Source organism: Neoarius graeffei, chromosome 2 (assembly GCF_027579695.1).
Source record: "Neoarius graeffei isolate fNeoGra1 chromosome 2, fNeoGra1.pri, whole genome shotgun sequence".
Taxonomy (NCBI): Eukaryota; Metazoa; Chordata; class Actinopteri; order Siluriformes; family Ariidae; genus Neoarius; species Neoarius graeffei.
Genome location: NC_083570.1, coordinates 1,089,980 through 1,117,710, shown reverse-complemented (window position 1 = coordinate 1,117,710; position 27,731 = coordinate 1,089,980). Strand labels below are relative to the sequence as shown.

At 42.2% G+C, this 27,731-nt stretch overlaps 2 protein-coding genes across 3 annotated transcripts in view; both read left to right on the top strand.

The window, feature by feature from the left end:
* On the top strand, positions 1–10,350 carry batf (basic leucine zipper transcription factor, ATF-like). Its single transcript, XM_060913548.1, has 3 exons — positions 1–236; positions 1,553–1,657; positions 7,819–10,350. Exons 1-3 carry the CDS (start codon positions 171–173, stop codon positions 8,035–8,037), a joined length of 390 nt encoding a protein of 129 aa, XP_060769531.1. The 5' UTR covers positions 1–170; the 3' UTR covers positions 8,038–10,350.
* LOC132876847 (adenylate cyclase type 3-like) overlaps positions 1,576–27,731 on the top strand; it is a 33,179-nt gene continuing 7,023 nt past the window's right edge. The window contains exons 1-17 of one of the 2 annotated variants that reach the window (XM_060913546.1): positions 1,576–1,657; positions 14,020–14,865; positions 15,412–15,561; positions 19,036–19,169; positions 19,253–19,364; positions 19,487–19,614; positions 20,385–20,543; positions 20,615–20,783; positions 20,959–21,075; positions 23,599–23,699; positions 24,435–24,596; positions 24,967–25,054; positions 25,249–26,262; positions 26,383–26,499; positions 26,630–26,901; positions 26,973–27,054; positions 27,164–27,322. In XM_060913546.1, the coding sequence (XP_060769529.1) occupies positions 14,227–14,865; positions 15,412–15,561; positions 19,036–19,169; positions 19,253–19,364; positions 19,487–19,614; positions 20,385–20,543; positions 20,615–20,783; positions 20,959–21,075; positions 23,599–23,699; positions 24,435–24,596; positions 24,967–25,054; positions 25,249–26,262; positions 26,383–26,499; positions 26,630–26,901; positions 26,973–27,054; positions 27,164–27,322 (3,603 nt within the window). In that variant the 5' untranslated portion in view covers positions 1,576–1,657; positions 14,020–14,226. The remainder of the gene's footprint in view (positions 1,658–14,019; positions 14,866–15,411; positions 15,562–19,035; positions 19,170–19,252; positions 19,365–19,486; positions 19,615–20,384; positions 20,544–20,614; positions 20,784–20,958; positions 21,076–23,598; positions 23,700–24,434; positions 24,597–24,966; positions 25,055–25,248; positions 26,263–26,382; positions 26,500–26,629; positions 26,902–26,972; positions 27,055–27,163; positions 27,323–27,731) is intronic. The other variant, XM_060913547.1, reaches the window with a different exon arrangement.

The window sequence follows — 27,731 nt, the reverse complement described above, 5'->3', positions numbered from 1 at the left end:
GCGCATTAAGCATTGAACTGTGGTCGAGTCAACACACTTCTCTGCACACACGCTCTCGCTGGTGGAGAGAGACAGAGAGAGCAAAGAAGAGAGCAAGAAAGCGACAGAGAGAGAGAGAGAGCGCGAGAGAGAGAGAGAGAGCGCAGGACTAAAGAGAAGAAGAGAGTGGTATGGCTCAGGGTTCAGACAGTAATGATACCAGCTACACCAAATCTCCATCACCAGGACACAAACAGGTACGAAACAAACTTCATCATCATCATCATCATCTCTCCATCTGTCATCCCTCTCGTTCTCTCTGTTTTGTTTTTTTCTCTCGTTTCAGGTGCATGCATGCCTGCGTGCACTTTTTATGTTCTCTCTTTTGCACATCTTCGTCTTCCAAACTTTTCAACTTTTTTTTTTATCTTTCCATCGCTCCACGTGAGTTTGTTCACTCATTCCATTACTCTAAAGGGACAGCACCTTACTGCTGAACCTCTTCCACATACCTCTATCTGTCTCACACACACACACACACACGCTAAGACAGGATGCAACCTTCGACCTTCTAACTTGTGTACTTTGTAATAAAACCAGCGACAGCTTTTGCTTTGCTTTTGCTGTTTTGTGCAAAATATGAAGAGAAGCAAGAAAGATGCAGGGACAGATAGAAAACCGGAGAAGGTGTATCAAGACAGATGTGAGGAGACAGACAAAAAGATGGACAGACAGAAAAGTGAAGCGAGAGAGAGAGAGAGAAAGGTGTTAGGAGATAGACAGTTGAGAGAGACAGACAGCAGGATGGTGGTTAGTGATAGTGAAAGTGCCGTTATGGACAACACACTGAAAAACGCACAAACACACAAACCGCTAACAATGCTAATATTGCTAACCATGTTAACCTAGCTTTCATTCATCACTACTCTCTCTCTCTCACACTCAACTCATTCATCACTGTGCAAACAGAAACTCTTTCCTGACATCTCACCTCCGCTAGCAGTGCTAACAGTAACGCTAACAGTTAATAAAGCTTTCTTAAACAAATGCATCGTCTTATCCCTGAGTTAGCCGGCTAACGTTGATTACTGACAGATTACTTTTGACAAAGATATCTTTTTGTACACATGATTAGAATATAGAACAGGTTTGCAAGAAAGCTAGCAGCTCAGAATGTATCGGTGTGCTAAGATTAGCCTGCTAAGTGGCTCATTTTTTATCTGCGTTTGAACGTTATAAAATCATACATCAGTCGGTTCTCTTTAGCACATTCTTGTTGTTCTGATGTTGTGTGTTTAGCAGATATAGCACACACACACACACTTTTACGCTAACGGCGCTTTTACACTGCGGTATCTTTAGCTAGTAACAACATCCTGTGGTCATTTTAATAAACTAGCTGTAATGTTCTGTGGTAACTTTTTTTTGTTAGCATGCTAGTTCACAGCATGTCCTGCACTTCAACAAGGGTTCTCTGAGGATCTTTTGCTTCAAAAAAAACACCATTCATGTTGAGCATGTTCAAAATGTCCAGATTAGCCTAATACATGCTTGCCCTTTGACCTTACTCCAGGGATCAACAGACGACATGAGGAAAGTGATGAGGAGGGAGAAGAATCGCATCGCAGCACAAAAGAGCAGGATGAGACAAACGCAAAAAGCAGACAGTCTGCATCTGGTGAGGACCTGTACATACACACACACGTCTGGGAACAGAACAAAACCTGAACGGACGATTAATGAGAACGGACATGTTGTGTATCAGATCGATGCTCATGCATGTGAAGCTAACGAGGTTAGCGAGGCTAATGCTCCTGTCCAGTTTGTATATTTACACGGCTCTGTGCTGAGCATGTGGCGATGCGTCATGGCTTCTGTCGAATTTCACACTCGCTCATGTTTTTGCCTCCGTTTCTGGCATTAATTAGATATCGTGGGCGAGAAACATCGCGTGACAAACCACACGATCGTGTCTGGTTACAGAACTCGACATTTCAGCAACTCTGAATATTTTTCTCCACTTCAGAAACAAAACAAAAAAAAAACCCTCTCAGCTCTGTTAGTCACGGTCTTTATCATTACTCTCTCACCATCTCTGAGGTAAAAACACCACTGTTATAAAATCTTAACGTGTTTTTATGCTATTCTGGATTCCGATTGGTTAGAAGGTGTTGATAAATTTCCTATAAGAGGAATAAAAGCTCATCCCCTCCACCCTGCCCCGCCTTACTCAAACGAGCCCCTCTGCCACATCCTGACACACCCTGCCCCACCTTATAGCACCCTGCCCCACCTTATACCACCCTGCCCCACCCGGTCGTGCTCTTAAAAACACTCGCGGGTCATGCAGATGTTTACTTTGGAACAAAAGTTTGAGGCAAAAAGAGTGTTAGTGTAGATATAAACAACTGTTATATTCCATGTACATCTTAGTGTGGAGTGTCTGAGGCTGACACGAGTTTCAGTGTGTGTGTGTGTAGGAGTGTTATTGCTCATGTCTTTTCATTGTGAAGCAGACCACTGCCTCTCACACACCCTGCTGTCGTTACTTTGGCTAACAAATAATGGAAGCATATAAATAATCTGGCTAAATTTACCTCAGGAGGTTTTCGCTAATTAACTAAATTTATACCACAAGATTTTGGTAGCCAGTTAAATTTACCTCAGTAAATGTTTAAATTTACCCAGTAACCCTAACCCTCATGTAAATGTCAACCTCACCATGCAAAAATAAAGCAACATCAAAACCAACTCCCAGAGATATCACCTACTGTAGGCCTGTATTTTACAGATGTGAAAAAGTTGAACCAATTTGTCACAAGAATTGTTCCCTTCGCCTTAATATGCCAGTCTTTCTTTCTTATAATATAAAACCCAAGCTAAAATCAACTTTGATCATGTGCAATTCTACTGTATATTATTGCCACAAGCCACAGAAATGTATGCTAAAATCCACAAAACAGCAAAACAATAGCCATCCTAAATATTATTTAAGAACTTTGATAGTTTTAGCTGATATTTAGAGAGTTTTTCAAAGGGTTATGGTGGTTAAATTGCTGATTTTCTAAACATACACTGTAAAAAAAAAAAAAAATCCGTTGTTTTTACGGAAAAACACTGGCAGCTGTGGTTGCCAGAATAATCCTGTTAAAAATACAGTGAAATGTAAACAACATTACAGAATAACTTGTACATTTCACTGGGATTCCATGTACAAATTTACAGGTATTCAATGTACAATAATCAATACATAACTGTTAATTTTACGGATATTCATTGTACAATAATTCAAAATGGTTACAAGCAATGATCTATTAGACAGATATTTTTTGGGGGGGCTTTTTTCACCTTTATTGGATAGGACAGTGTAGAGACAGGAAATGATAGTTAGATCGGGAAATGACCTTGGGTCGGACTCGAACCCGGGTCCCTGGGTTCATGGTATGGCGCCTTAGTCGACTGAGCCACGACGGTGGCCAGTTTTTAAAATGTAATTTTAACTATCACATTCTGTTTTAGTATTACAGTTTGTCTGTGTTTAAACTACAATTTGTAAATTCTACAAAAAAATATGATCAATTCAACATATTCTTACTGTTAAATTAACAGTGGTATTTGGTATTTGGACACTGCTTCATTGTTTTTTATGTTATAATTTTACATAAATTCACTGTTAATTCTACGGACATTTTTTACAGTGTATGCCATGTCTATTTCAGACGCGTCACATCCATAACGGAATTTCGTCACATCCATAACGCTGACTTTTCCTTCTGAAACTCTGCATGAAATACAAAATATTTTAAACAAAGATTTTTTAATATTCACCTTGGACCCCTCTATCAAATGGATATCTCCATTTCGACATTACAGTTTGATAAAAATCTACAGTCACCCAAGAAAAGTGATACTTTTTCTGTCACATCCATAACGCATCTTTTATTGGCGTTTTCTGGCATGCCCTAGATGTACTATGGGAATTGTTCTTGTTCTATCACTTCTCCAGTATGGTATAGGCTTAAAATATGCAACACCTGTTTAAATACTGGGAGACAATAAAACATGCACTGGGTCATTTGTTGCCATTTTGAGTTCAAGTGTCACGTCCATAACGCTGGAATTGCTCCTCAGTAAGTTTCTGCAAGCTAGTTACACTTACAGTACCTCACAACGGCTTTTTTGGTAGATAAATTTATCTCTGGACGTTTTGGCTAGCTAGTTTAATTCACCTCAGAAGTTTTTTGCTTGATAGTTAAAGTTACCTGTTGGCGTTTTCACTTCGATTTACACTACCGTTCAAAAGTTTGGGGTCACCCAGACAGGCAATTTTGTGTTTTCCATGAAAAGTCACACTTTTACTGACCACCATAAGTTGTAAAATGAATAGAAAGACATTTTTCTGGCCATTTTGAGCATTTAATCGACCCCACAAATGTAACTCAATCTGCTGAAAGGAAGGTCAGTTTTATAGCTTCTCTAAAGAGCTAAACTGTTTTCAGCTGTGCTAACATGATTGTACAAGGGTTTTCTAATCATCCATTAGCCTTCTGAGGCAATGAGCAAACACATTGTACCATTAGAACACTGGAGTGAGAGTTGCTGGAAATGGGCCTCTATACACCTATGGAGATATTGCACCAAAAACCAGACATTTGCAGCTAGAATAGTCATTTAGCACATTAGCAATGTATAGAGTGGATTTCTGATTAGTTTAAAGTGAAAAGAACAGTGCTTTTCTTTCAAAAATAACGACATTTCAAAGTGACCCCAAACTTTTGAACGGTAGTGTATGCTAGTTAGATAAAATTACAAGTGGAGCTTTTTCCTAGCTAGGTAAAGTTACCTCAGGAGGTTTTTCTAGCTGGTTGGGTTCTTATCTCTCAACAACTCAACTCAAAATTGTTTTAGATAAATCTGTCTGCAAATTACAGTAAACGTTAGCCTTGTAGCTTTAAGGCTAATGTGACACTTCATTGCTCAGAACTAAACATTATGGGAGACTTAATTTCGCTGTTGGTCACTTCACAGTAATCTACCAGCGTGTCCTCAAATACAACAGTGAGCATGACATTCAGATTTCCTCTGAACAAGAAGCTAGCGGGAGGCTAGTACTATGCACAAGGGCTAATCAGATTAGCGAGAACTGTGTTTCTGCTAACCAACACATAGCATTTCTCATCTGCATTTCTAACTTACCTCACAACATTTTTTGTTAGATAATTTTACCTCAGGATGTTTCTGCTAGCAAGTTAATCTTACCTCATGAGGGTTTTTGCGAGATAAATTTACCCCAGGATATTTATGCTAGCTAGTTCTTGCTTGTTCAAGTTCCCTGTAATCAATAGTTAAAGTTACCTCAGGCGATTTATGCTAGTTAGTTAAAGTTACAAGTGGAGCTTTTTGCTAGCTAAGTAAAGTTACCTCAGGAAGATTTTCTAGCTAGTTGGGTTCTTATCTCTCAACAACTCAACTGTTTTAGATAAAGTCTAAAGTCCTTCCCACACCGTATGGTGCATTAGGCAGCGCAGATCTCCATTTCTGTAGCCCTCGGCCTCTCACCTATTACAGGTTACAGTGGGGGGCTAGTCCTCTGGTAACCACGAGAGTTTGACTCCCCACTCACATCAGTTTTGCAGCGTGCCTTGCCAGAAGGTACCATTTTTATGATGGTCTTTGACCCAACCGCGAGTAGAACTCGTGATCTCCTGATAGAGGTGGACACGCTAACCACTAGGCCAACTCATGGTTGTGTTTTAGATAAAACTGTCTGCAATAGTAAATTACAGTAAATGTAAACGTTAGCCCTGTGGATTTAAGGCTAATGTGACGCTTCATTGCTCACAAGTACACGTTACAGGAGGCTTAACTTCCCTGTTGGTGGCTTCACAGTAATCTACCAGTGTGTCCTCAACTACAACAGCGAGCAGCAGATTCGGATTTCTTCTGAATGGGGGGCTAGCAGGAAGCTAGTACCGTGTACATGGGCTAATCAGATTAGCGAAAACTATGTTTCTGCTAATGGATGTTAGCATTTCCCACCTGCATTTCTAACTTAGGTCACAATGTTTTTGCTAGACACATTTACCGTATCTCAAGATGTTTATGCTAGAAACACATGCATTGAGTTTGAGTTTGGAGTGGCTAATCGTCCTTCATTGCAGCTGAACAGCTGAATTACGAAGGACGCAGTTCAAAATGGCCGAGTCGAAGGCATACAAAGGCGCCGCTGGAAGCTCATATGCCAGCTAGTGTAAATTACCTCGCAATGTTTTTGCTTGATAAATTTACCTCAGGATATTTCTGCTACCTAGTTAATCACTGTAGGTTTCTGCTAGCTAGTTTACCTCAGAAGGTTTTCACTTGATAGTTAAAGTTACCTCAGGTGATTTATGCTAGTTAGTCAAAGTTACAAGTGGAGCCTTTTGCTAGCTAGGTAAAGTTACTTCAGGAGGATTTTGCTAGCTAGTTGGATTCTTATCTCTGAATGACTCAATTCCAAATTGTTTTAGCTAAAACTGTCTGTGGCAGTAAATTACAGTAAATGTAAATGTTTGCCCTGTAGCTTTAATGCTTCATTGCTCAGAAGTACACATTACAGGAGGCTTAAATTCCCCATCGGTCACTTCTCAGTAATCTACCAGCGTGTCCTCAACCACAACAGCAAGCATCAGATTTGGGTTTCCTCTGAACAAGAGGCTAGTACCACGCAAATGGGCTAATCAGATTAGCGAGAACTGTGTTTCTGCTAACGGATGTCAACATGTAGAATTTCTCATCTGATAACTTGGCTTGTCAGAGAGTCACATTGTGAAAAATGCCATATTATCTGCTGTTGCTGATCTGGTTTTAAGACTAACGCCACATTTTGCGCGTTAATGTTCCCTCGGGAGGTTAGATGCTAAAGTGTAAAACTACTGCAGTTCTGTATTTAAAAACCGTATCATATACGCCTGCTCCAGCATATGTGTGTATGTCAAATGTAAATGAAGGCCGTATGTGTGAGTGCACACACTTGTGGTTTCTCTTCACAGACTATGCGTGATAAACAGGAAGCTGTAATTTCCCTCCCAATGACACGTTTCCTGTAGTACACCTCAGCGTGTCAGTGTAGGTCGCAGGGGCGACGAGGCGGTTGTCATTTCTCGTAAAACATGGATGAGTGATGATTGACTTGCGTCACTCACAGAGGGTAAACCCCAAGCATCAGAAGGCTAACGCTAACGCTAACTGGAAGGCTACGCCGCACGATAGTGGGAACGCTGCTGGCTTTTTTATTGCCCTTTCTGCCCAGTGTGTTTTTCACACCTCAAAGTAGAACAAGTCACCTACAACATCTTACCGTAAAATGTCACACTTGCACTCATGTGCCATTGACTAGCCCTCGATCTCTTCATGCTAGCAATGCTCAAATTACATTCCCAACAATTGCACTAGGTCCCAAATTTTAAATAATCTTTCTGTTTATGTTAGAGATTATCATGCTCAACTATTAAATGCTATGCTAAGATGCAGTCCACTAAGTAGTGAGCACTTACTTTGGCTTGGTATGGGATATATGTACAGTGCACTACATAGAAGATGAAAAATGATAAGCTTCCAAAAATATAATTTTACACTCGTTATCATTTCTATAGTAATAACTCATTCACAGGGATGTGTGTGTATAATGGTTGATAATTATTGAGGAGATATAACATTTCTGGAAGGAGTCTCCAGTTTCAGCGCTTTGTAACAGTCAGAGGCGAAGCTGGAACTTTACGTTTCCTTACATCTTCAGGACAGAGGAGTTTACACTTCTTGGTTTCTCAGGAACATGACAAGCTCTGTGTGTGTGTGTAGGAGAGTGAGAATCTGGAGAAGGAGAACGCTGCTCTGAGAAAAGAAGTGAAGAGACTGACAGAGGAAGTGAAGTATCTGTCCACGGTGCTGAGTAACCATGAGCCGCTGTGTCCCGGCCTGAGTGCCACGCCCGCTGACCTACTGTACGGATCACACACACACTCACACACACACACACCCTTCCACCAGCACATCAACACGCCACACTACCCACTTTGACCCACACACACACACACACACACACACACACACACACACTGATGACCTTTGGCCTTGTGTACGTTGTTATATTGTGTTGAGAATGTACCCTGTGTAATGCACTCTGACCAGCAGGGCGGCGCTATACTCCTATTCATTCACTTACTATAAGCTGCATCCCAAATGTCTCCTGATTGGATACATGACAGAAGTTTATTTATACCCTATAGGGGGATAAACTTCTTATAAGGTTGGAATTAAAACTGTGAGCCATTTGGGATGCAGCCTGACCAAACAATTTCTCTTCAATTAACTTTTAATTGTTTAATTGATTTTATTAATCATGAGATGAACAATGGACATGCGTCGTGAAAGTACAGTGTACTACAAAGGATGCTAATAGTGCACTAGATATTTTAAAAGTTAGCTATTAACACATTGACCAGCAGAGCGGCGCTAAACTTAAATGTGTAATGTGTGGTCATGAAAGTCAAAATCCCTAATTAGCTGAAGTATCATTTCACATCCTATGCAGTGCACTTATATAGGGAGTAGGGAGTGGTTTGTGATCCAGCCCTAGCAGTGGACATATGGGGCACTACATTTAACAGTTATTCCACAAAATCGAGTCGTAAATGAGCCGATAGCGCTATACGACGAGATTGAGTGGAATAACTGTTTTATTCTCTCCACATTCACTGGATTTTGAGAAACGGAGCATTTTTATTTTTTGCAAATTCGATAAATAAGAACTTGATACGAAACGTCCGCTTAGAATGTAAACAAACCGGCGAAATGACAGGTGCGATTTTTGAAAAATGCGATAATAATAATTCTTGAAAAATAAAAGAGATACGTTCTACCATCAAATACTTTCATTCCATAATTTGTTGCAGGGTTTTTTTGGTTTTGGTTTTATTTTGTCCTCGGTTGATTCAATAGCACGCTCCACCATTTTGTTTTTCTTCTTTAGGTTTTTTTTGGTGGTTGGTAAGCCAAGTTAAAGGTGCATTACTGCCACCGACTGGGCTGGAGTATGGATCAGGAGCTATTGGGGGAAAAATATTGTTTTAGCTATTTCTGTTTCGTTTAAATGCTTGATAGCAAAGTGATATATCTGTCATGATATATGGCGCGCCGCCATTTTGTTTTTCTCTACTCATGGTATATAAGCTGATATCCTAGTAGCCGAGTAGCCAATCAGAGCGCGCGATTGCTGATATCCAGTGAATGTGGAGAGAATAAAGGGAGTTATATACAGTATACTTTGTAGTGCACTTAAATCTTAAAGTCTGAATTCCTTATGACTTATTAGCATGTTATTTCATACTGGATGTAGTGCACTTATATAGGGAATAGGGATCCAGACCGTGTCCCCTTACTGTGTATTTATGGTCGAGTCCCAAACGGCTCTGTAAAAGACACCGTGTGTCCGAAATCACTCACTACTTACACAGTCACACTGAAAGAAAAAAAAGTGTGTTGGGGTGAACGGACGGTGGAAGAAACATGTTATAAACAGGCATTCGAGTACAATTAACAGAAAATAAGCTAAAATAGAATAAAGGTTCCAGTGCAGAGCGAGGAATTAATCAAAAGTCTCAAATGTCATTTAATAAAAGGCAGCGGCGAAGAAGAAAGAAAGAAAGAAAGGATTCAGCCTTGATTTAAAAGAACTGAAAGATGCAGCAGACCCAAAGTGCTCTGTATTGATTAATGTGGGAAACACGCTCAGTATAATATGGATTTGTTATTTTGAAAACCTTTTAATTGTGCGACAGTAATGGCGTAAATAACGGCGCGGTGGAGTAGTGTCCGAAAGGGTTTTTACATTTTACCAATGAGCTCACTGTATAATCCTCTAGATGGAATTCCCTAGATAGTGAGTAGGGAGTAGTGAATGAGTGAGTGATTTCGGACACAGCGATTTAGTGCACTGACGAATGGAGGAGGTTGTTATTTGGGACACAGCCATGATAACTGATGCTCATTAAAGTAATAATGATGTAGAAACACTGAATTATAAGGTGATTTCTGCTCTTAAACAAACAAACAAATTAAATATTAAAAAATGTGCCATGTATGGGATGAATTTTATGGCAAAATTTTTTTTATTACTTTTATTCTTTTTTTTAATTTTCAAATGACGTACTGAATGTTTACTTGTGTCCAGATCACATTGATTTTCTGTCACATGTCTCTCTCTCTCAAGTCTTTTTCAATAAAACGCTGTAAAAGTGTCTCTTGTGTGCTGATGAGGTCAGCGTGTGGTTTAATAAACTGTAATCCTCAATGAAGGAAGTCTTTCAATAAAAAATAAATTATACACACAAACTCACACAGAGTGTTCATTATTCACTACATTATACACTGTGGATAGATAGATAGATAGATAGATAGATAGATAGATAGATAGATAGATAGATAGATAGATAGATAGATAGATAGATAGATAGTCTGTAGCACCCCCATGTGGAGGCAGAGTGAAGCTGCTCTGTGTGTGACGATAGTGCTAACCACTACGCCATGTTTACCACTACACACAGAAATATAATACCAGTCAGAATTTTGGACACGCCCACTCATTCACAGTAATGAATGTTGGGTTTTTTTTCCACTTCACACATCAACCATCCTGAGATGGGAAACTACATCATTACATCTTGCAAAACAGCACCTCCATGGCACCCTGACCGCAGCGTTAGCGTGTCTCCTGTAGCCGACGTGCTGCAGTGGCTGAGCTGCGTTACTGGAAGTTTTGGCCCACACCACAGCTCAGTGGGCGCTCCTTCACTGTTTAGACGCCATTTTCTTGTCTATGGAGTTTTGTGGGCGTGACTAAATGTCAATCAGTGGTGCCGTGAATGTGCTCTGTTATTTATGACTGGTTTATGAACATAGACATGCATGAGTATGAGTTTTCATGAAAATATTTACACAAAACTTTTATTAAATTACAGTGGTGCTTGAAAGTTTGTGAACCCTTCTATATTTCTGCATAAATATGACCGGAAACATCATCAGATTTTCACACAAGTCCTAAAAGTAGATAAAGAGAACCCAGTTAAACAAATGAGACAAAAATATTATACTCAGTCATTTATTTATTGAGGAAAATGATCCGATATTACATATCTGTGAGTGGCAAAAGTATGTGAACCTTTGCTTTCAGTATCTGGTGTGACCCCCTTGTGCAGCAATAACTGCAACTAAACGTTTGCGGTAACTGTTGATCAGTCCTGCACACCGGCTTGGAGGAATTTTAGCCCGTTCCTCCGTACAGAACAGCTTCAACTCTGGGATGTTGGTGGGTTTCCTCACATGAACTGCTCGCTTCAGGTCCTTCCACAACATTTCCATTGGATTAAGGTCAGGACTTTGACTTGGCCATTCCAAAACATTCACTTTATTCTTCTTTAACCATTCTTTGGTAGAACGACTTGTGCGCTTAGGGTCGTTGTCTTGCTGCATGACCCACCTTCTCTTGAGATTCAGTTCATGGACAGATGTCCTGACATTTTCCTTTAGAGTTAATTCATAATTCATTGTTCCATCAATGATGGCAAGCCGTCCTGGCCCAGATGCAGCAAAACAGGCCCAAACCATGATACTACCACCACCATGTTTCACAGATGGGATAAGGTTCTTATGCTGGAATGCAGTGTTTTCCTTTCTCCAAACATAACGCTTCTCTTTTAAACCAAAAAGTTATATTTTGGTCTCATCCGTCCACAAAACATTTTTCCAATAGCCTTCTGGCTTGTCCACGTGATCTTTAGCAAACTGCAGACAAGCAGCAATGTTCTTTTTGGAGAGCAGTGGCTTTCTACTTTCAACCCTGCCATGCACACCATTGTTGTTCAGTGTTCTCCTGATGGTGGACTCATGAACATTAACATTAGCCAATGTAAGAGAGGCCTTCAGCTGCTGAGAAGTTACCCTGGGGTCCTTTGTGACCTCGCCAACTATTACACGCCTTGCTCTTGGAGTGATCTTTGTTGGTCGACCACTCCTGGGGAGGGTAACAATGGTCTTGAATTTCCTCCATTTGTACACAATCTGTCTGACTGTGGATTGGTGGAGTCCAAACTCTTTAGAGGTGGTTTTGTAACCTTTTCCAGCCTGATGAGCATCAACAACGCTTTTTCTGAGGTCCTCAGAAACCTCCTTTGTTCGTGCCATGATACGCTTCCACAAACACGTGTTGTGAAGATAAAACAGGGTGCCCACTCACACCTGATTGTCATCCCATTGATTGAAAACACCTGACTCTAATTTCACCTTCAGATTAACTGCTAATCCTAGAGGTTCACATACTTTTGCCACTCACAGAGGATCATTTTCCTCAATAAATAAATGGCGAAGTGTAATATTTTTGTCTCAACAACAACACCAAGCCCTGTGAGTCACGCTTTCACTGTGGCTGGATGTTAAAAGTCTTTCTACATGATGCAAATCAATCCTCGCTTTTGGCCACCATTTCTGAGACATCATCATAAACACCGTGATCCACAAGAGCTTCATTTATTCCAAAGAATCATGAATTAGATTTGAACTCACTCAAGCGACAGTGAATCATTTTATCGTCTCAGAGTAAAAGTGAGCCGTGATGTTTATAATCTCTTCACAGGGAAGGAATCGAGTAAATCGAGTCTCGGCTCGTAACGTCTCGGTGTTTAACGTGCTGGTGCTTCTGAACTGATTCACTTCGTTCACTACAATAATTCATTTATGAACGAATACATCACGGATAATAGAGTAGAACATGATGGCTTGTGCACACCGCGTAATGAGTGTGTGTGTGGTCAAGCCCGTTCCCTGAGATGTTCCTCGTTCTCCTGAGAGAACACACACACTAGCAACCTGCCGTTTAGTTTAGCAACACTGTCTCACATGACATGAAGGTGAGAGAGAGACGGAGAGACTCATTTATCTCACAACAACGAGCAGAGGACGCTCCCAGGCTCGGAGATCGATATATAAATGTAGAAACCTGTTCAATGAGATAAATACAGAATTAAGAGGAGAAGATGATTCATTTGGAGTTATACTTCAGAGCAGAGGTGAGTGTTTAACTCTGTGTGTGTGTGTTTATACTTACTGCTAATTTTATATCAGATTAGACTTTTAAAAGATGACTGTAGCTCATCAGAGTGGAATTTATCACTGAAATATATCAATAATACTCTCACTAACGATCATACACTCCCCGGCCACTTTAATACGAACGTGTTGTTGAGTCTGAGATCCCTGTTCTTGGCTGCAGAGGTTGAACCCGGTGAGTTCTTCTGTTTTTCTGTCGCGTGCTGAGATGCTTTTCGGCTCACCACGGTTGTAAAGAGTGATTATACCGTATGAGCTACTATGAGTTCCTTCCTGGCAGCGTGAGCCACCTCAAATCTGTCCATTTCCCTCTCTTATCAACAAGGCGTTTGTTTTTTCCATCCACAGAACTGTCGCTCGCTCGCTCGCTCGCAGGGTGTTTTTTGTTTTTCACACCATTCTGTCTGTGTAAACTCAAGAGACTGTTGTGTGTTGAAACCCCAGCAGTTTCTGAAATACTCAAACCTTCACGCTCCATCTGGCTCAAACCAACACCCATGCCACAGCGAAAGAAAGAAAGAAAGTCACACTTCACTGCGAGATCACAATTTTTCCCGTTCTGATGTTCGAACATTGTGAACGTTAACTGAAGTTCTTGATTTGTATCTGTGTGATTTGACGCATCGAGGGATCGGCTGATTAGAGAACGGCAGCAAACAGCAGGTAATAATAAAGTGTATGCTGGATGTGTATACTCGTTATGGTTTTAGAAGAGCTTTTGAGTTCTAAAGTGCAGATTCAGAGAACAAGGCTAATCTGGAGGCTCCAGTGCAACAGTGAAGACACAAATCATATGGGATGAAGGACCTGACAGGGTTCTTTGTGGTTCTTTGGATAGTCGAGAGGTTTTACTGTGTTGAATCTTTAAACGTTGTTGTTGTTTTGTGATCTTCTTTCCAGTTCTATCAAGAGAATGATGGAGAACATCAGACTGATACACAATGACCCGATTTCCCAGAGCGCCATAATGACACCGTAGTGTCCGGTTCTCACAGGTTCTCGATTCAGCCTCATCGATTGACGGACGATGTTTCAGAAACCGGAGCTTGGTCTGTGATCATCTGGACCTCTTTGTTCTGAAGAAAGGACCGATTGGTTTTGCACACAATGTCGCTCCATAATGTAAACGAGAGCTCTGTGACCGTTCCAGAGGACAGCAGGACTTCTGCGAAAGCTCATGATGTGATGACATCTGGCTCAGACGGGTTCCTGTGCGTTCCACGTTTTCTGCGGCTGTCCTTCTCGCCGGCGTCCCTCGAAAGGGTGTACCAGACGTACTTCCGGCGCCAGAGGCAGGAAACGCTGCTTGTCCTTGTAGTCTTCGCAGTGCTTTTTAACTGCTACGTGATTGTGATGTGTGCTGTCGTGTACTCAGGGGATAAGATAGCGATGGTGGCGGCGGCAGGGGCGGGGCTCGGAGCAGATGTGGTGCTGTACGTGTTCTGCCGGTTCCATGTGCTGCCGGACGCTGTGATGCGCCACGCCGTGCCATTCATTCTGTGGATCCTCATCACTCTGCACGTGCTCTTTTACGTGGGATTTAACTTCACTGGGTTTAACGAGGCGAGCGATGCGGTCGGGTGGCAGACCTTCTTCACCTTCTCGCTGTTCCTCACCATGCCGCTGCCGCTCACACACATCCTCATACTGGCAGCTATCACATGCAGCGCACACACAGCCCTGCTCGCCGCGGTCATCACACTGAGGTGGCAGGAGGGCCTACAGAGCACCGTACTGGTCCGGCAGGTACACACACACACACACACACACACACACACACGCAAAGCTCAACGGGATGTGCTGCTATAGGAAAATAATCTCATGAAATGGTATTTCCTGTTTCCTCTGACAGCACGTCCCCGAGTGCTTTATTCCTCTCAGACACAGCAGTGTACTGTGTTTTTATTCATTAAAGAACAACATCTCATGATTTTTATCCGTTTATAGTTACATTTATTGTCTGTGGAACGAGTTATTTTCTGTTCTCACTGATGTTATAGCAGCGATAAACAGTCGTTCCCTCACCAGACTCCCTTTAGACTCACGTCCTGAAGATGTTCCAGCTTCACCTCTGACTGTTATATAGCACTGACACTGGAGACTCCTTCCAGAAATCACACACACACACACACACACACACACACACAGAAAACTTCACATCCACCGCAACACACGTTTTTTAAATCGGGACCCTCTGAATGAGCTGATACCAGAGAAACAAAAAGATATTTGTGTGGTTTTAACACTTGTGTGTGTGTGTGTGTGTGTGTGTGTGTGTGTGTGTGTGTGTAGCTGGTGGCAAACGTGATGCTGTACCTGGGTGCTGTGGTTGTGGGTGTGATGTCGTATTTCATGGCTGATCGTAAATACCGCACAGCGTTTCTGGAAGCCAAACAGTCGCTGGAGGTTCGACTCACACTGGAGGAACAGAGCCAACAACAGGTTCACACACACACACACACTCACACACACATTGGAGGAACAGAGCCAACAACAGGTTCACACTCTCACACACACACACACATGCACACACACACACATACACACGTACACACACACTCGTACAAACACTCACACACACATTGGAGGAACAGAACCAACAACAGGTTCACACACACACACACACACACACACACACACACACTGGAGGAACAGAGCCAACAACAGGTTCACACACACACACACACACACACACACACACACACACTCACACACACATTACCCTACCCTATTAACCCCATTACTATAAGTATTTGTTCATAAAGGACTCATTTAAGTTTAATTCATTTTGTTTATTGATTGATTGATTGATTGATTGATTGATTGATTGATTGATTGATTGATGTGAGTGAAAGAATATAAAAAGAAAATGAAACAAACGAAAACTCTGGAAAGTTTCAAAATGAAATAGAAATTAATGAACAATAAACTAATAGTAAAAAAGATTAATAATTACACTTCATTTCATTATTCCTATTTATACACGCACACACACACACACACACAGAGCTCATTACGGTGATGTGTTCACCAACTGTGTCCTCATTTGTTTCTTGATGATCCCATTACAACACACACACACCACCAGACACTGTCCCTATGGAGTGCGTGTGTGTGTGTGTGTGTGTGAGAGAGAGAGAGAGAGAGAGAGAGAGAGAGAATATCTCCGTTTCTCCTCCCTCAACTTTGCCGATTCACTTTTCCTCTGCGTCAGACTCCCAGAGTGCCGCCAGAGACTCAGTGACCAATCAGAGCGCAACGAACCGTTTCACATTGCCATGGCAACGACGCTCAAGAGACAACTGTGCTGTGTTCATGCAATCCCAAATCTGTCTCTCTCTCTCTCTCACTCACACACACACGTCTCATTAGTCATGTTGTTACTCTCACTTTTCACAAATTTGAGGTGAAATTCCAAAAATACTTCATTTTAGTGTTAATGGTTAGTGGTCATGGGTTGTGTTAGTGTTAATGGTTAGTGGTAATGGGTTGTGTTAGTGTTAATGGTTAGTGGTAATGGTTTGTGTTAGTGTTAATGGTTAGTGGTAATGGTTTGTGTTAGTGTTAATGGTTAGTGGTAATGGTTTGTGTTAACAGTTAGTGTTAGTGTTAATGGTTAGTGGTCATGGTTAGTGGTTAGTGTTAATGGTTAGTGACAATGGTTAGTGTTAGTGATAATGATTAGTGGTAATGGTTAGTGGCCATGGTTAGTGTTAGTGATAATGGTTAGTGGTAATGGTTAGTGGCCATGGTTAGTGGTGAGTGTTAATGGTTAGTGGCCATGGTTAGTGTTAGTGATAATGGTTAGTGGTAATGGTTAGTGGTTAGTGATAATGGTTACTATTAGTGGATAGTGTTAGTGGATAGTGGTAATGGTTAGTGGTAATCGTTAGTGTTAGTGATCATGGTTAGTGTTAATGGTTATTGGTAATGGTTAGTGTTACTGGTTAGTGTTAGTGATAATGGTTAGTGATAATGGTTAGTGTTAGTAGTTAGTGTTAGTGGTCATGGTTATTGGTAATGGTTAGTGTTAGTGGTTACCGTTAGTGATAATGGTTAGTGATAATGGTTATTGATAATGGTTAGTGTTATTGGTTAGCGTTAGTGTTAGTGGTCATGGTTATTGGTAATGGTTAGTGTTATTGGTTAGCGTTAGTAATAATGGTTAGTGATAATGGTTAGTGATAGTGGTTAGTGGTCATGGTTATTGGTAATGGTTAGTGTTAGTGGTTACCATTAGTGATAATGGTTAGTGTTAATGGTAATGGTTAGTGATAATGGTTAGTGATAGTGGTAATGGTTATTGGTAATGGTTAGTGTTATTGGTTAGTGTTAGTAATAATGGTTAGTGATAATGGTTAGTGTTAATGGTTAGTGGTAGTGGTTAGTGGTAGTGGTAATGGTTAGTGGTTAGCGTTAGTGGTAATGGTTAGTGATAATGGTTGGTGTTAATGGTTAGTGTTATTGGTAATGGTTAGTGTTAGTGGTCATGGTTAGTGGTAATGGTTAGTGGTAATGGTTAGTGGTAGCGGTAATGGTTAGTGGTAATGGTTAGTGGTTAGTGGTAATGGTTAGTGGTAGGGGTAATGGTTTGTGGTAATCATTATTGGTAATAGTTAGTGGCCATGGTTAGTGTTAGTGATAATGGTTAGTGTTAATGGTTAGTCATCATGGTTAGTGTTAATGGTTTGAGTTAGTGGTTAGTGATTAGTGTTAGTGGTTAGTGTTAGTTTTAGTGGTAATGGGTAGTGGTTAATGTTAGTGGTTGGTGTTAGTGGTTAGTGGTAGTGGTTACTGGTTTGTGGTAATTGTTAGTGTTAGTTGTTAATGTTAGTGGTTAGTGTTAGTGGTTATTGGTAATGATTAGTGGTTAGTGGTTATTGGTCATGGTCAGTGTTTAGTGATAGTAGTTAGTGGTTAATGTAAGTGGTTAGTGGTAATGGTTAGTGGTAGTGTGTTAGTAGTTATTGGTTACTGTTAGTGGTAATGGTTAGTGCTAGTGGTTAGTGGTAATGCTTAGTGGGAATGGTTAGTGTTAGCGGTTAGGGTTAGTGGTTATTGTCAGTGGTTAGTGATAATGGTTAGTGTGTTAGTGTTAGTGTGTTATTGCATTAATTGTTATTGGTTAGTGGTAATGGTTAGTGTTGGTGTTAGTGGTTATTGGTTAGTGTTAGTGTTAATTGGTTAATGTTAGTGGTTAGTGGTAATCGTTCATGTTAATGGCTAGTGTGTTGGTGCTAATGGCTAGTGTTAGTGTGTTAGTGTTACTGGTTATTGGTTAGTGTTAGTGGTCAGTGGTAATGGTTAGTGTGTTAGTGTTAGTGATAATGGTTAGTGTGATAGTGTTAGTGGTTATTGGTTAGTGATAATGGTTCGTGTTAATGGTACTGGTTAGTGTTATTGTGTTTATGTTACTGGTTAGTGTATTCTTTAGACTGGATTTAATTCACTAAAATCTACAGGAAGTTTTGTTTTCAAAAACAACAAAGCCTTTTCCTCAGTAAACCCTGGAGAGTTTCGTGAGTTCCAGCTCCCTGAAACACAGCGGGCTGCTCAGTGAGACTCTGCACCAGTAGCTCATCTACTGTAGAGGTTATGGTCACTTTAGTTTACTTTCATACAATCAGACACATGTCCCAGCCAATCAGAGCTCACCCCATGGACAGCACCACACTCTAACGTCATTTACCCATGATCCTCCTCTCTGCGTCTCGAATCAAAAACAAAAACACACGTGAATACAGACGTATAAATCGGCCTTTAGTGGCTCAGCCTCAGAGTCATGACTTCACAGGTATTTTAGATATAGGAGGCTTTTCTCACTAACTTACAGGAACACCTGAGGGAAATGTTCGTGTGTGTGTGTGTGTGTGTGTGTGTGTGTGTGTGTGTGTGTGTGTGTGTGTGTGTGTGTAGGAGGAGCTGTTGTTGTCCATTTTGCCAAAACACATTGCGGATGAGATGCTGCAGGGAATGAAGAATGAAGCTCATCAGAAATCAGAGGCTCAACAATTCAACACAATGTACATGTACCGCCATGAGAACGTCAGGTAACACACACACACACACACACACACACGTACACACAGGAACAGACATTTGAGCTAATCTGAAATTTCTCTCTCTCTCTCAGTATCCTCTTTGCTGATATTGTTGGTTTTACTCAGTTGTCATCGGCCTGCAGCGCTCAAGAACTCGTCAAGCTGCTTAACGAACTCTTTGCCAGCTTCGACAAACTAGCTGCTGTAAAACACACACACACACTGCTGCAGTGAACTAACTGATATTCATTTTTATTGGAACGCAAAATTAATGTATATTCTCTGTGTGTGTGTGTGTGTGTGTGTGTGTGTGTGTGTGTGAGCAGCAACACCACCAGTTGCGCATTAAGATCCTGGGTGACTGTTATTACTGTATCTGTGGATTACCGGATTACCGTGAAGATCATGCAGCCTGTTCTATCATGATGGGCCTCGCTATGGTGAAGGCCATCTCGTAAGTGTATACACACACACACACACACTGTGATTAGATTTGATTAGATTACATTCCATTATGATGTATTTGGAGACAGAAAATACTCATGTTCATGTATGTTTGTGAGATTAGTTTATATCAGATTAGATTAGAAATAGATTAGCAAAGAATAGGTTAGATTAGGTTAATGCAGGCAGATTCACCTCTGTTTGTTACGGAAGTGCATGAGAATATTATATTAGATTAAATTATACAAGATTAGATTAAATTAGATTCAGACAGATTAAAGTGGATTAGATTAAATTAGGCTAATATACAGTACATTATGCTGAATTGGAAGATTAAATTAGATTAGACTGTGTACATGATACAATTAGATTCAATTGCATTAGATTAAATTATGTTAGATTAGATTAAATTCACCTGCTCCCAGACATGAGAATACTAGACTGGATTAGTTTAGATTGGCTAGATTAGATTGGAGTTGATTAGATTACATTGGATTAAAAATGTTTAATGATTCACTTGTGTTCCGGCATGTGCATGGGAAGTTTAGACTGGATTAGATCAAAAGAAATTAGATGAGATTTGATTATTAGGCTTGAGTCACCTGTGTTCAGATACATGCCTGAGAACATTAGAGTTGATCAGATTCAATAAAAATAAATTGAAATTGATTAGATTAGAGTTAATGCTGATTGATTCACATGTACTCAGGTACATGTAAGAGATTAGATTATTAGATTAGATTAGAGCTGACGTATTCGCCTGTGCTCACCTGTGCTCAGGTACGTGCGTGAGAAGACACGGACGGAGGTGGACATGCGTGTGGGTGTGCACACAGGGACAGTTCTGGGTGGAGTTTTAGGACAGAAACGTTGGCAGTTTGATGTCTGGTCCACTGATGTCACTGTCGCTAACAAGATGGAGTCTGGTGGAATCCCGGGGTCAGTTTATTCACCTCAAAGTCCTTCAGTCTAATGCAGAGACAAGTACTTAAACACGTGTGTGTGTGTAGGCGTGTACACATCTCCCAGGCAACAATGGAGTGTCTGCATGGAGAGTTCGAGCTGGAGCCAGGGAACGGAGGAGAACGCTGCGAGTACCTGATGGAGAAAGGTATCGACACCTACCTGGTGCTTGTTACCAAGGAAACAGACACAGTGGGTGGAGTTAGTAATGGCTGGGTGAGTGACAGTGGCAGATAAGCAACCTCTGAAATGAAGAAGGGATATTTTCCCAACACATTCACCTGTGTATTTCCTTCCATTTCTTTTCATCTCCTTTTCTTACTCTTTTTTTTACTAAAGTTCTATTTTATTCTGATTCCTATCTCCATAAACCCCACCCACTTTTCCTCAGATGGGCGGTGTTCTGACCAGTGGGAACTCTGCTCCACTCATCACCACCACAGTGACCACGGGCAGTTTGTGTTCAGTTCACGCTGTCGCTAATGACACGGGCGAGGAAAACACTCAGGTTAGACAGAGGTCACACAAACGACATCAATCTTGAATATTCTGATGATTACAATAGAAATGCTTTAACCATTACAGTGTAGAGTAGACGATAGTTAGTAAGGAACAGGGAGTAGGGAATGGGGGTAGGGAATAAGGAGTGGGGAATAGGAGGTAGGAAGTAGGGGATAGAGAATAGGGGCTAGGGAATAGGGGGCAGGGAAGAGGGGTATGAAATTGGGGTAGTGTCACAGTCTGATCCAGTCCATCCATGCCTGAATTTGTGGGACTTCCATGCTGGCTCCAGGCCGGATCTGGGACAGGAATTCAGTCCTGCCCTGCTGTAGGCCATTTTCCCTGAAGCGGCACTCCCACACCTGCTACCACTCCTCTCCCATCAGCCAGGGCCTTCTTAAGAGCTGTCTGGAGTGACTCCAGTTACCACACTGTCCCTTGAAGACTTTCCTCACCTCACTACAACCCTTTGGTATTGTGATTTCTCGATTCCCCCTGCCTGTATTGTTCCATGTTTTTTTTTGTCTAGTTTTCTGTCAAGTTTTTTCCCCTGTTTACCTGCCTGTCCTTCTGGATTGTGGGTTTTTGTTGTTGTTTTGCTTCCTCTGCCTGGGTTTCCCTTGTCCCTGTTTTCTTCAGTTTTTGTGAAGATTTTTCTGTCCTGTTTTTGTCCCTGACCGTGCCAGCCTGCTCTTCTGTGTTTTGACCTCTTGGCCAGTTCTTTGACCACTGATTTTTGCCTGAGCCCTATTGTACCTCTGCTCTCAACTTCATTAAAGAAGTTCTTTTCTGTACACTGCCTGTTTTGAGTCTGCTCTTGGGTCCTCACTTCACCTCAGCTCAGCATTTCTGACAGGTAGGGAATAGGGGGTAGAAGCCAAGAAGCCTTTATTTGTCACACGTACACTTAAGCACAGACTTAAGCACATAGTGAAATTAAGCCTCTGCATTTAACCCATCTGAAACAGTGAACACACACATGCACACATAAGTGAGTAATTAGGACACACACATACCCAAAGCAGTGAACAGCTATGCTACAGCACCCAGGGAGCAGTTGTGGGTTAGGTGCCCTTGCTCAAGGCCACTTCAGCCCAACCTCAGGCCATGGTTGCCCCATGTTAACCTAACCGCATGTCTTTGGATTGTGGGGGAAACTGGAGCACCTAGAGGAAACCCATGCAGACACAGGGGAGAACATGCAAACTCCACACAGAAAGGTCCCCGTCAACCGCTGGGCTTTCTGTGAGGTGACAGTGCTAATGACTACACCACTGTGCCGCCCTGTAGGAGATAGGAGGTAGGAGATGGGGGTAGTGAATGTGGGGTAGGGAATAGGGGGTAGGGAATAGATGGTAGGGAATGGGGTGGGGAGGGATTAGTGAGTATGGAATGTGGGTAGGGAATGGTGGGTAAGGAATGGGGTAGGTAATGGGGTAGGGAGTAGTGAGTATGGAATGGGGTAGGGAATGGGGTAGGGAGTAGTGAGTATGGAATAGGGGGTAGGGGTAGTGAGTATGGAATAGGGGGTAGGGAGTAGTGGGTATGGAATACAGGGGTAGGGAATGGGGGTAGGGAGTAGTGAGTATGGAATAGGGGGTAGGGAGTAGGGAGTATGGAATAGGGAGTAGGGAGTATGGAATACAGGGGTAGGGAATGGGGGTAGGGAGTAGTGAGTATGGAATAGGGGGTAGGGAATGGGGGTAGGGAGTAGTGAGTAAGGAATGGGGTAGGGAATGGGGTAGAGAGTAGTGAGTAAGTAACAGGGGGTAGGGAATGGTGGGTAGGGATTAGTGAGTATGGAATGTGGGTAGGGAATGGTGGGTAAGGAATGGGGTAGGGAGTAGTAAGTAAGAAATAGAGGGTAGGGAGTAGTGAGTAAGGAATGGGGGTAGGTAATGGGGTAGGGAGTAGTGAGTATGGAATGGGGGTAGGGGTAGTGAGTATGGAATAGGGGGTAGGGAGTAGTGAGTATGGAATACAGGGGTAGGGAATGGGGTAGGGAGTAGTGAGTATGGAATAGGGGTAGGGAATGGGGGTAGGGAGTAGTGAGTATGGAATAGGGGTAGGGAATGGGGGTAGGGAGTAGTGAGTAAGGAATGGGGTAGGGAATGGGGTAGAGAGTAGTGAGTAAGTAACAGGGGGTAGGGAATGGTGGGTAGGGATTAGTGAGTATGGAATGTGGGTAAGGAATGGGGTAGGGAGTAGTAAGTAAGAAATAGAGGGTAGGGAGTAGTGAGTAAGGAATGGGGGTAGGTAATGGGGGTAGGGAGTAGTGAGTATGGAATAGGGGGTGGGGGTAGGGAATGGGGTAGGGAGTAGTGAGTATGGAATAGGGGGTAGGGGTAGTGAGTATGGAATAGGGGGTAGGGAGTAGTGAGAATGGAATAGGGGTAGAGAGTAGAGAGTATGGAATAGGGGGTAGGGAATGGGGTAGGGTATAGGGGGTAGGGAGTAGTGAGTATGGAATATGGGGGTAGCGAGTAGTGAGTATGGCATGGTTTAACACCCAGTTGTGGTTGTGTTGCAGAAGCTACATTTGAGCCGCCTGTCAGATGGAGAGATGGACAACCAACAGGAACTGAACAGACTGCTGAGTAAAGTGTTACTGGACAGAGAGTCTGAGAAAACGTAAGCATTCACACACACACACACACACACTCTCTCTTTCCTGTTTTAGAAACAGGTTGGAACAGCAGAGCATTAAAACATGTGTTGGACCGTATTTCTTATTGTCTACACCAGAGGATCACAGTGTTTATATTTCACTAACATCAGTAGAAGAAGAAGAAGAAGAAGCCTTTATTTGTCACATGCGCACTCAAGCACAGCGAAATTTGTCCTCTGCATTTAATCCATCTGAAGCAGTGAACACACGCACACACAAGTGAGCACACACACACCCAGAGCAGTGGGCAGCCACACTACAGCGCCCGGGGAGCAGTTAGGGGTTCGGTACCTCGCTCAAGGGCACGTCAGCCCAAGGCCACCCCATGTTATCCTAACCTGCATGTCTTTGGACTGTGGGGGAAACCGAAGGAAACCCACGCGGACATGGGGAGAACATGCAAACTCCGCACAGAAAGACCCCCGTCAGCCATGAGATTCAAACCCAGAACCTTCTTGCTGTGAGGCGACAGTGCCATCCACTGCACCACCGTGCCGCCCTTTTTTAAAAAAATTTTTTAGAACAGTATTATGGGCTGTTTTGTGTAAATTCAAGACATAAAACCCACCTCAATCCATTTCAGAGGAAAAGATCAAGGGAGTGAAAACTTACGCACTGGCCCGTCTCTGTACCGGACCGCCCACTTGACTGTAATAACACTTCCAGTTCTTTATGCTCTCTCTCTCTCTCTGCTGTAGGATGAAGGAGAAGAGCACCACCACTCTGTCTTTGCAATTCGTCGATTCTGAGCTTGAGTCTCGTTATTCGGCAGAGAAAGAGCGTCAGACGGGCGTCGCCTTCAGCTGCAGCTGTATCGTTCTTCTCTTCACCTCTGCCATGGAAGTGCTCATCGATCCGCAGTGAGTCAGCAAGACGAACACAACCACACATGATATTCACAGCAGCCGTGTTTATTTATTGCCGCCCTCTGCTGCCTGGGAGGTGAACTGCAGGGGCAACACTGGCGAGACTTTTCCTTTCCCCTCCCTCTGTTAAAATCACAAAGGCCTCCGGAGTTGACTTTTAAAGAAAAAGGTGGGGCTTAGCAATTCTAATTCCACTGTGGGTGGAGTGAAGAAAAAGCCTGACATATTAAACACTGAACCTTTAAGAGTGTATAAAAGGAATATAAATGTCAAACACACCTTTCTTTTTGAAGTATCAGATGGGATGATGTCACCTGTTCCTGTGTCTCAATCGGCTAATTATTTTTGTCCTTGTCTCTGATAGGTTGACGGTAAACTATGTAACATTGGTGGTGGGTGAAGTTCTGCTCCTCATCCTCACCATCTGCTCACTGGCAACCATTTTCCCACGAGTATGGCATACGCTATATTTTATATTTCTTCATTGTATGAGGCATTTCTTTGTATAATATTCTGATTGGCTATGATGAGGCTGGGGGTGGAGTTAGTGGTCATAGCTTTAATTACTGCAATGCAACAAAATAATTCTAATTCACACACTAACTTATCATTTCAAACTAACATCCCCAAAACAATGATGAGGAAGATCATGATGATGAAGACGGTAATGATGAAGAAGAAGAAGATGATGATGAAGATGGCGACAAAGATGATGATGATGAAGTTGATGGTTGTGATGATGATGATGAAGGTGGTGGTGATGATGAAGCTATTGATGATAAAGATGGTGATTATGAAGCTGAAGATGATGAAGGTAGTGATGATGATGAACATGGTGATTATGGTGATGATGAAGATGGGGATAGTGATGATGAAAGCTGTAATTATGAAGATGATGATGACAGTGCTGATTACGAAGATGATATTGATGATGATGATGATGATGATGATGATGATGACGGTGGTTATGAAGATGATGATGAAAGTGGTGGTGATGATGATCATGATGAAGATATTGATGATGAAGATGGTCATTATGAAGACAATGATGAGGAAGGTGATGATGAACATGGTGATTATGGTGATGAAGATGGTGATGCTGAAGGTTTTGATTATGATGATGATGAAGATGATGATGAAAGTGGTGGTGATGATGATCATGATGAAGATATTGATGATGAAGATGGTCATTATGAAGACAATGATGAGGAAGGTGATGATGATGATGAACATGGTGATTATGGTGATGAAGATGGTGATGCTGAAGGTTGTGATTATGATGATGATGACGGTGGTTATGAAGATGATGATGAAAGTGGTGGTGATGATGAAGATATGGATGATGAAGATGGTCATTATGAAGACAATGATGAGGAAGGTGATGATGATGATGAACATGGTGATTATGGTGATGAAGATGGTGATGCTGAAGGTTGTGATTATGATGATGATGACGGTGGTTATGAAGATTATGAAAGTGGTGGTGATGATGAAGATATTGATGATGATGATGATGGTGATGAACATGGTGATTATGGTGATGAAGATGGTGATGCTGAAGGTTGTGATTATGATGATGATGAAGATGATGATGAAAGTGGTGGTGATGATGATGATGAAGATATTGATGAAGATGGTCATTATGAAGACAATGATGAAGGTGATGATGATGGTGAACATGGTGATTATGGTGATGAAGATGGTGATGCTGAAGGTTGTGATTATGATGATGATGATGGTAGTGGTGATGGAATTTGTCGTGATGTTTTGTTTGTGTTAGTTGTTCTCAGAGAAGCTGGTGTTGTTCTCGATGTGGATTGATAGGACACGCTGGGCTCGGAACACCTGGGCGATGGCAGCTATCTTTGTTTTGGCCATGGCTGAGGTGGCTGACATGGTGAGAGAAACTGGTCTTTCAGTGTTTTCCTTGTTTTCCTCCCTTTGCTTTTCTTATTCATCCAGGTTTAATTTGTGTGTGTGTGTGTGTGTGTGTGTGTGTGTGTGTGTGTGTGTGTGTGTGTGTGTAGTTGAGCTGTGTTCAGCCTTCTGTAATTCTATTCAACACCACTTTGGGTTTAACACTCAAGTTCCTTGGTGATGGCGGTTGTATTGAAAACCCCCAACACTACAGCTTCATGGCCGTGTTATCGCTCGTGGCAACCATGATGCTTGTTCAGGTCAGTCACCTCATTAAGCTCGCACTAATGGCGCTCATCACCGTGGCAACCGCTGTCGTGGACATCTACAGCTGGAATACCATTTATGAAATCTATGACATCCTACGCTTCATGAACTACAGGTGAGGGTGTGGTCTTACTCTGCCTGAACAAAATCATTACTACAACCGACTGAATGATGGTGTGTGTGTAGGTATGATCTGGTTCCTTCCAAATACCTGATGACGGTGATGATCATTGTGATGATGATTAGCTTCTACTACTTTGCTCGGCACGTAGGTCTCTCTCTCTCACACACACACAGAGTTATTGTAACATTATTTTCTTCAGATCTCTACTTCTACACTCCCTCTGTGTGTGTGTGTGTGTGTGTGTGTGTCTCAGGTGGAGCGTCAGTCCCGTAAGTTGTTCCTGTGGAAGATTGAGGTCCATGATCAGAAGGAGAGAGTGTATGAGATGAGGACGTATAACGAGGCTCTGGTCACTAACATGCTGCCAGAACATGTAGCCAAACACTTTCTTGGCTCCAAGAAACGAGATGAGGTACGAAACAGCAGGCCAAACCCCTGTCAGACCACGCCCCTGTACAGACCACGCCCCTAACAGGGCAAATATAATCTTCACAAACATTCTGATTAACCTGAAGATAAATGTTATGATAAAGTTTAGAGATAAACTGCACTTCAAATCCTACAGCAACCCTGAGAGTGAACGTGATCTGAACTTTATGAGGAACATCATGACGAACTTCAGTCAACATTATTAGAAGACTTACGATAGTCTCATCTCTCATTCTCATCTCATTATCTCTAGCCGCTTTATCCTGTTCTACAGGGTCGCAGGCGAGCTGGATCCTATCCCAGCTGACTACGGGCGAAAGGCGGGGTTCACCCTGGACAAGTCGCCAGGTCATCACAGGGCTGACACATAGACACAGACAACCATTCACACT

Excerpts from the sequence above, each read along its gene's own strand:
- batf (XM_060913548.1), top strand. The coding sequence starts at position 171 with ATGGCTCAGGGTTCAGACAGTAATGATACCAGCTACACCAAATCTCCA. Across the intron at positions 237-1,552 it reads CATCACCAGGACACAAACAG|GGATCAACAGACGACATGAG; the intron begins GTACGAAACAAA and ends ACCTTACTCCAG. Across the intron at positions 1,658-7,818 it reads AAGCAGACAGTCTGCATCTG|GAGAGTGAGAATCTGGAGAA; the intron begins GTGAGGACCTGT and ends GTGTGTGTGTAG.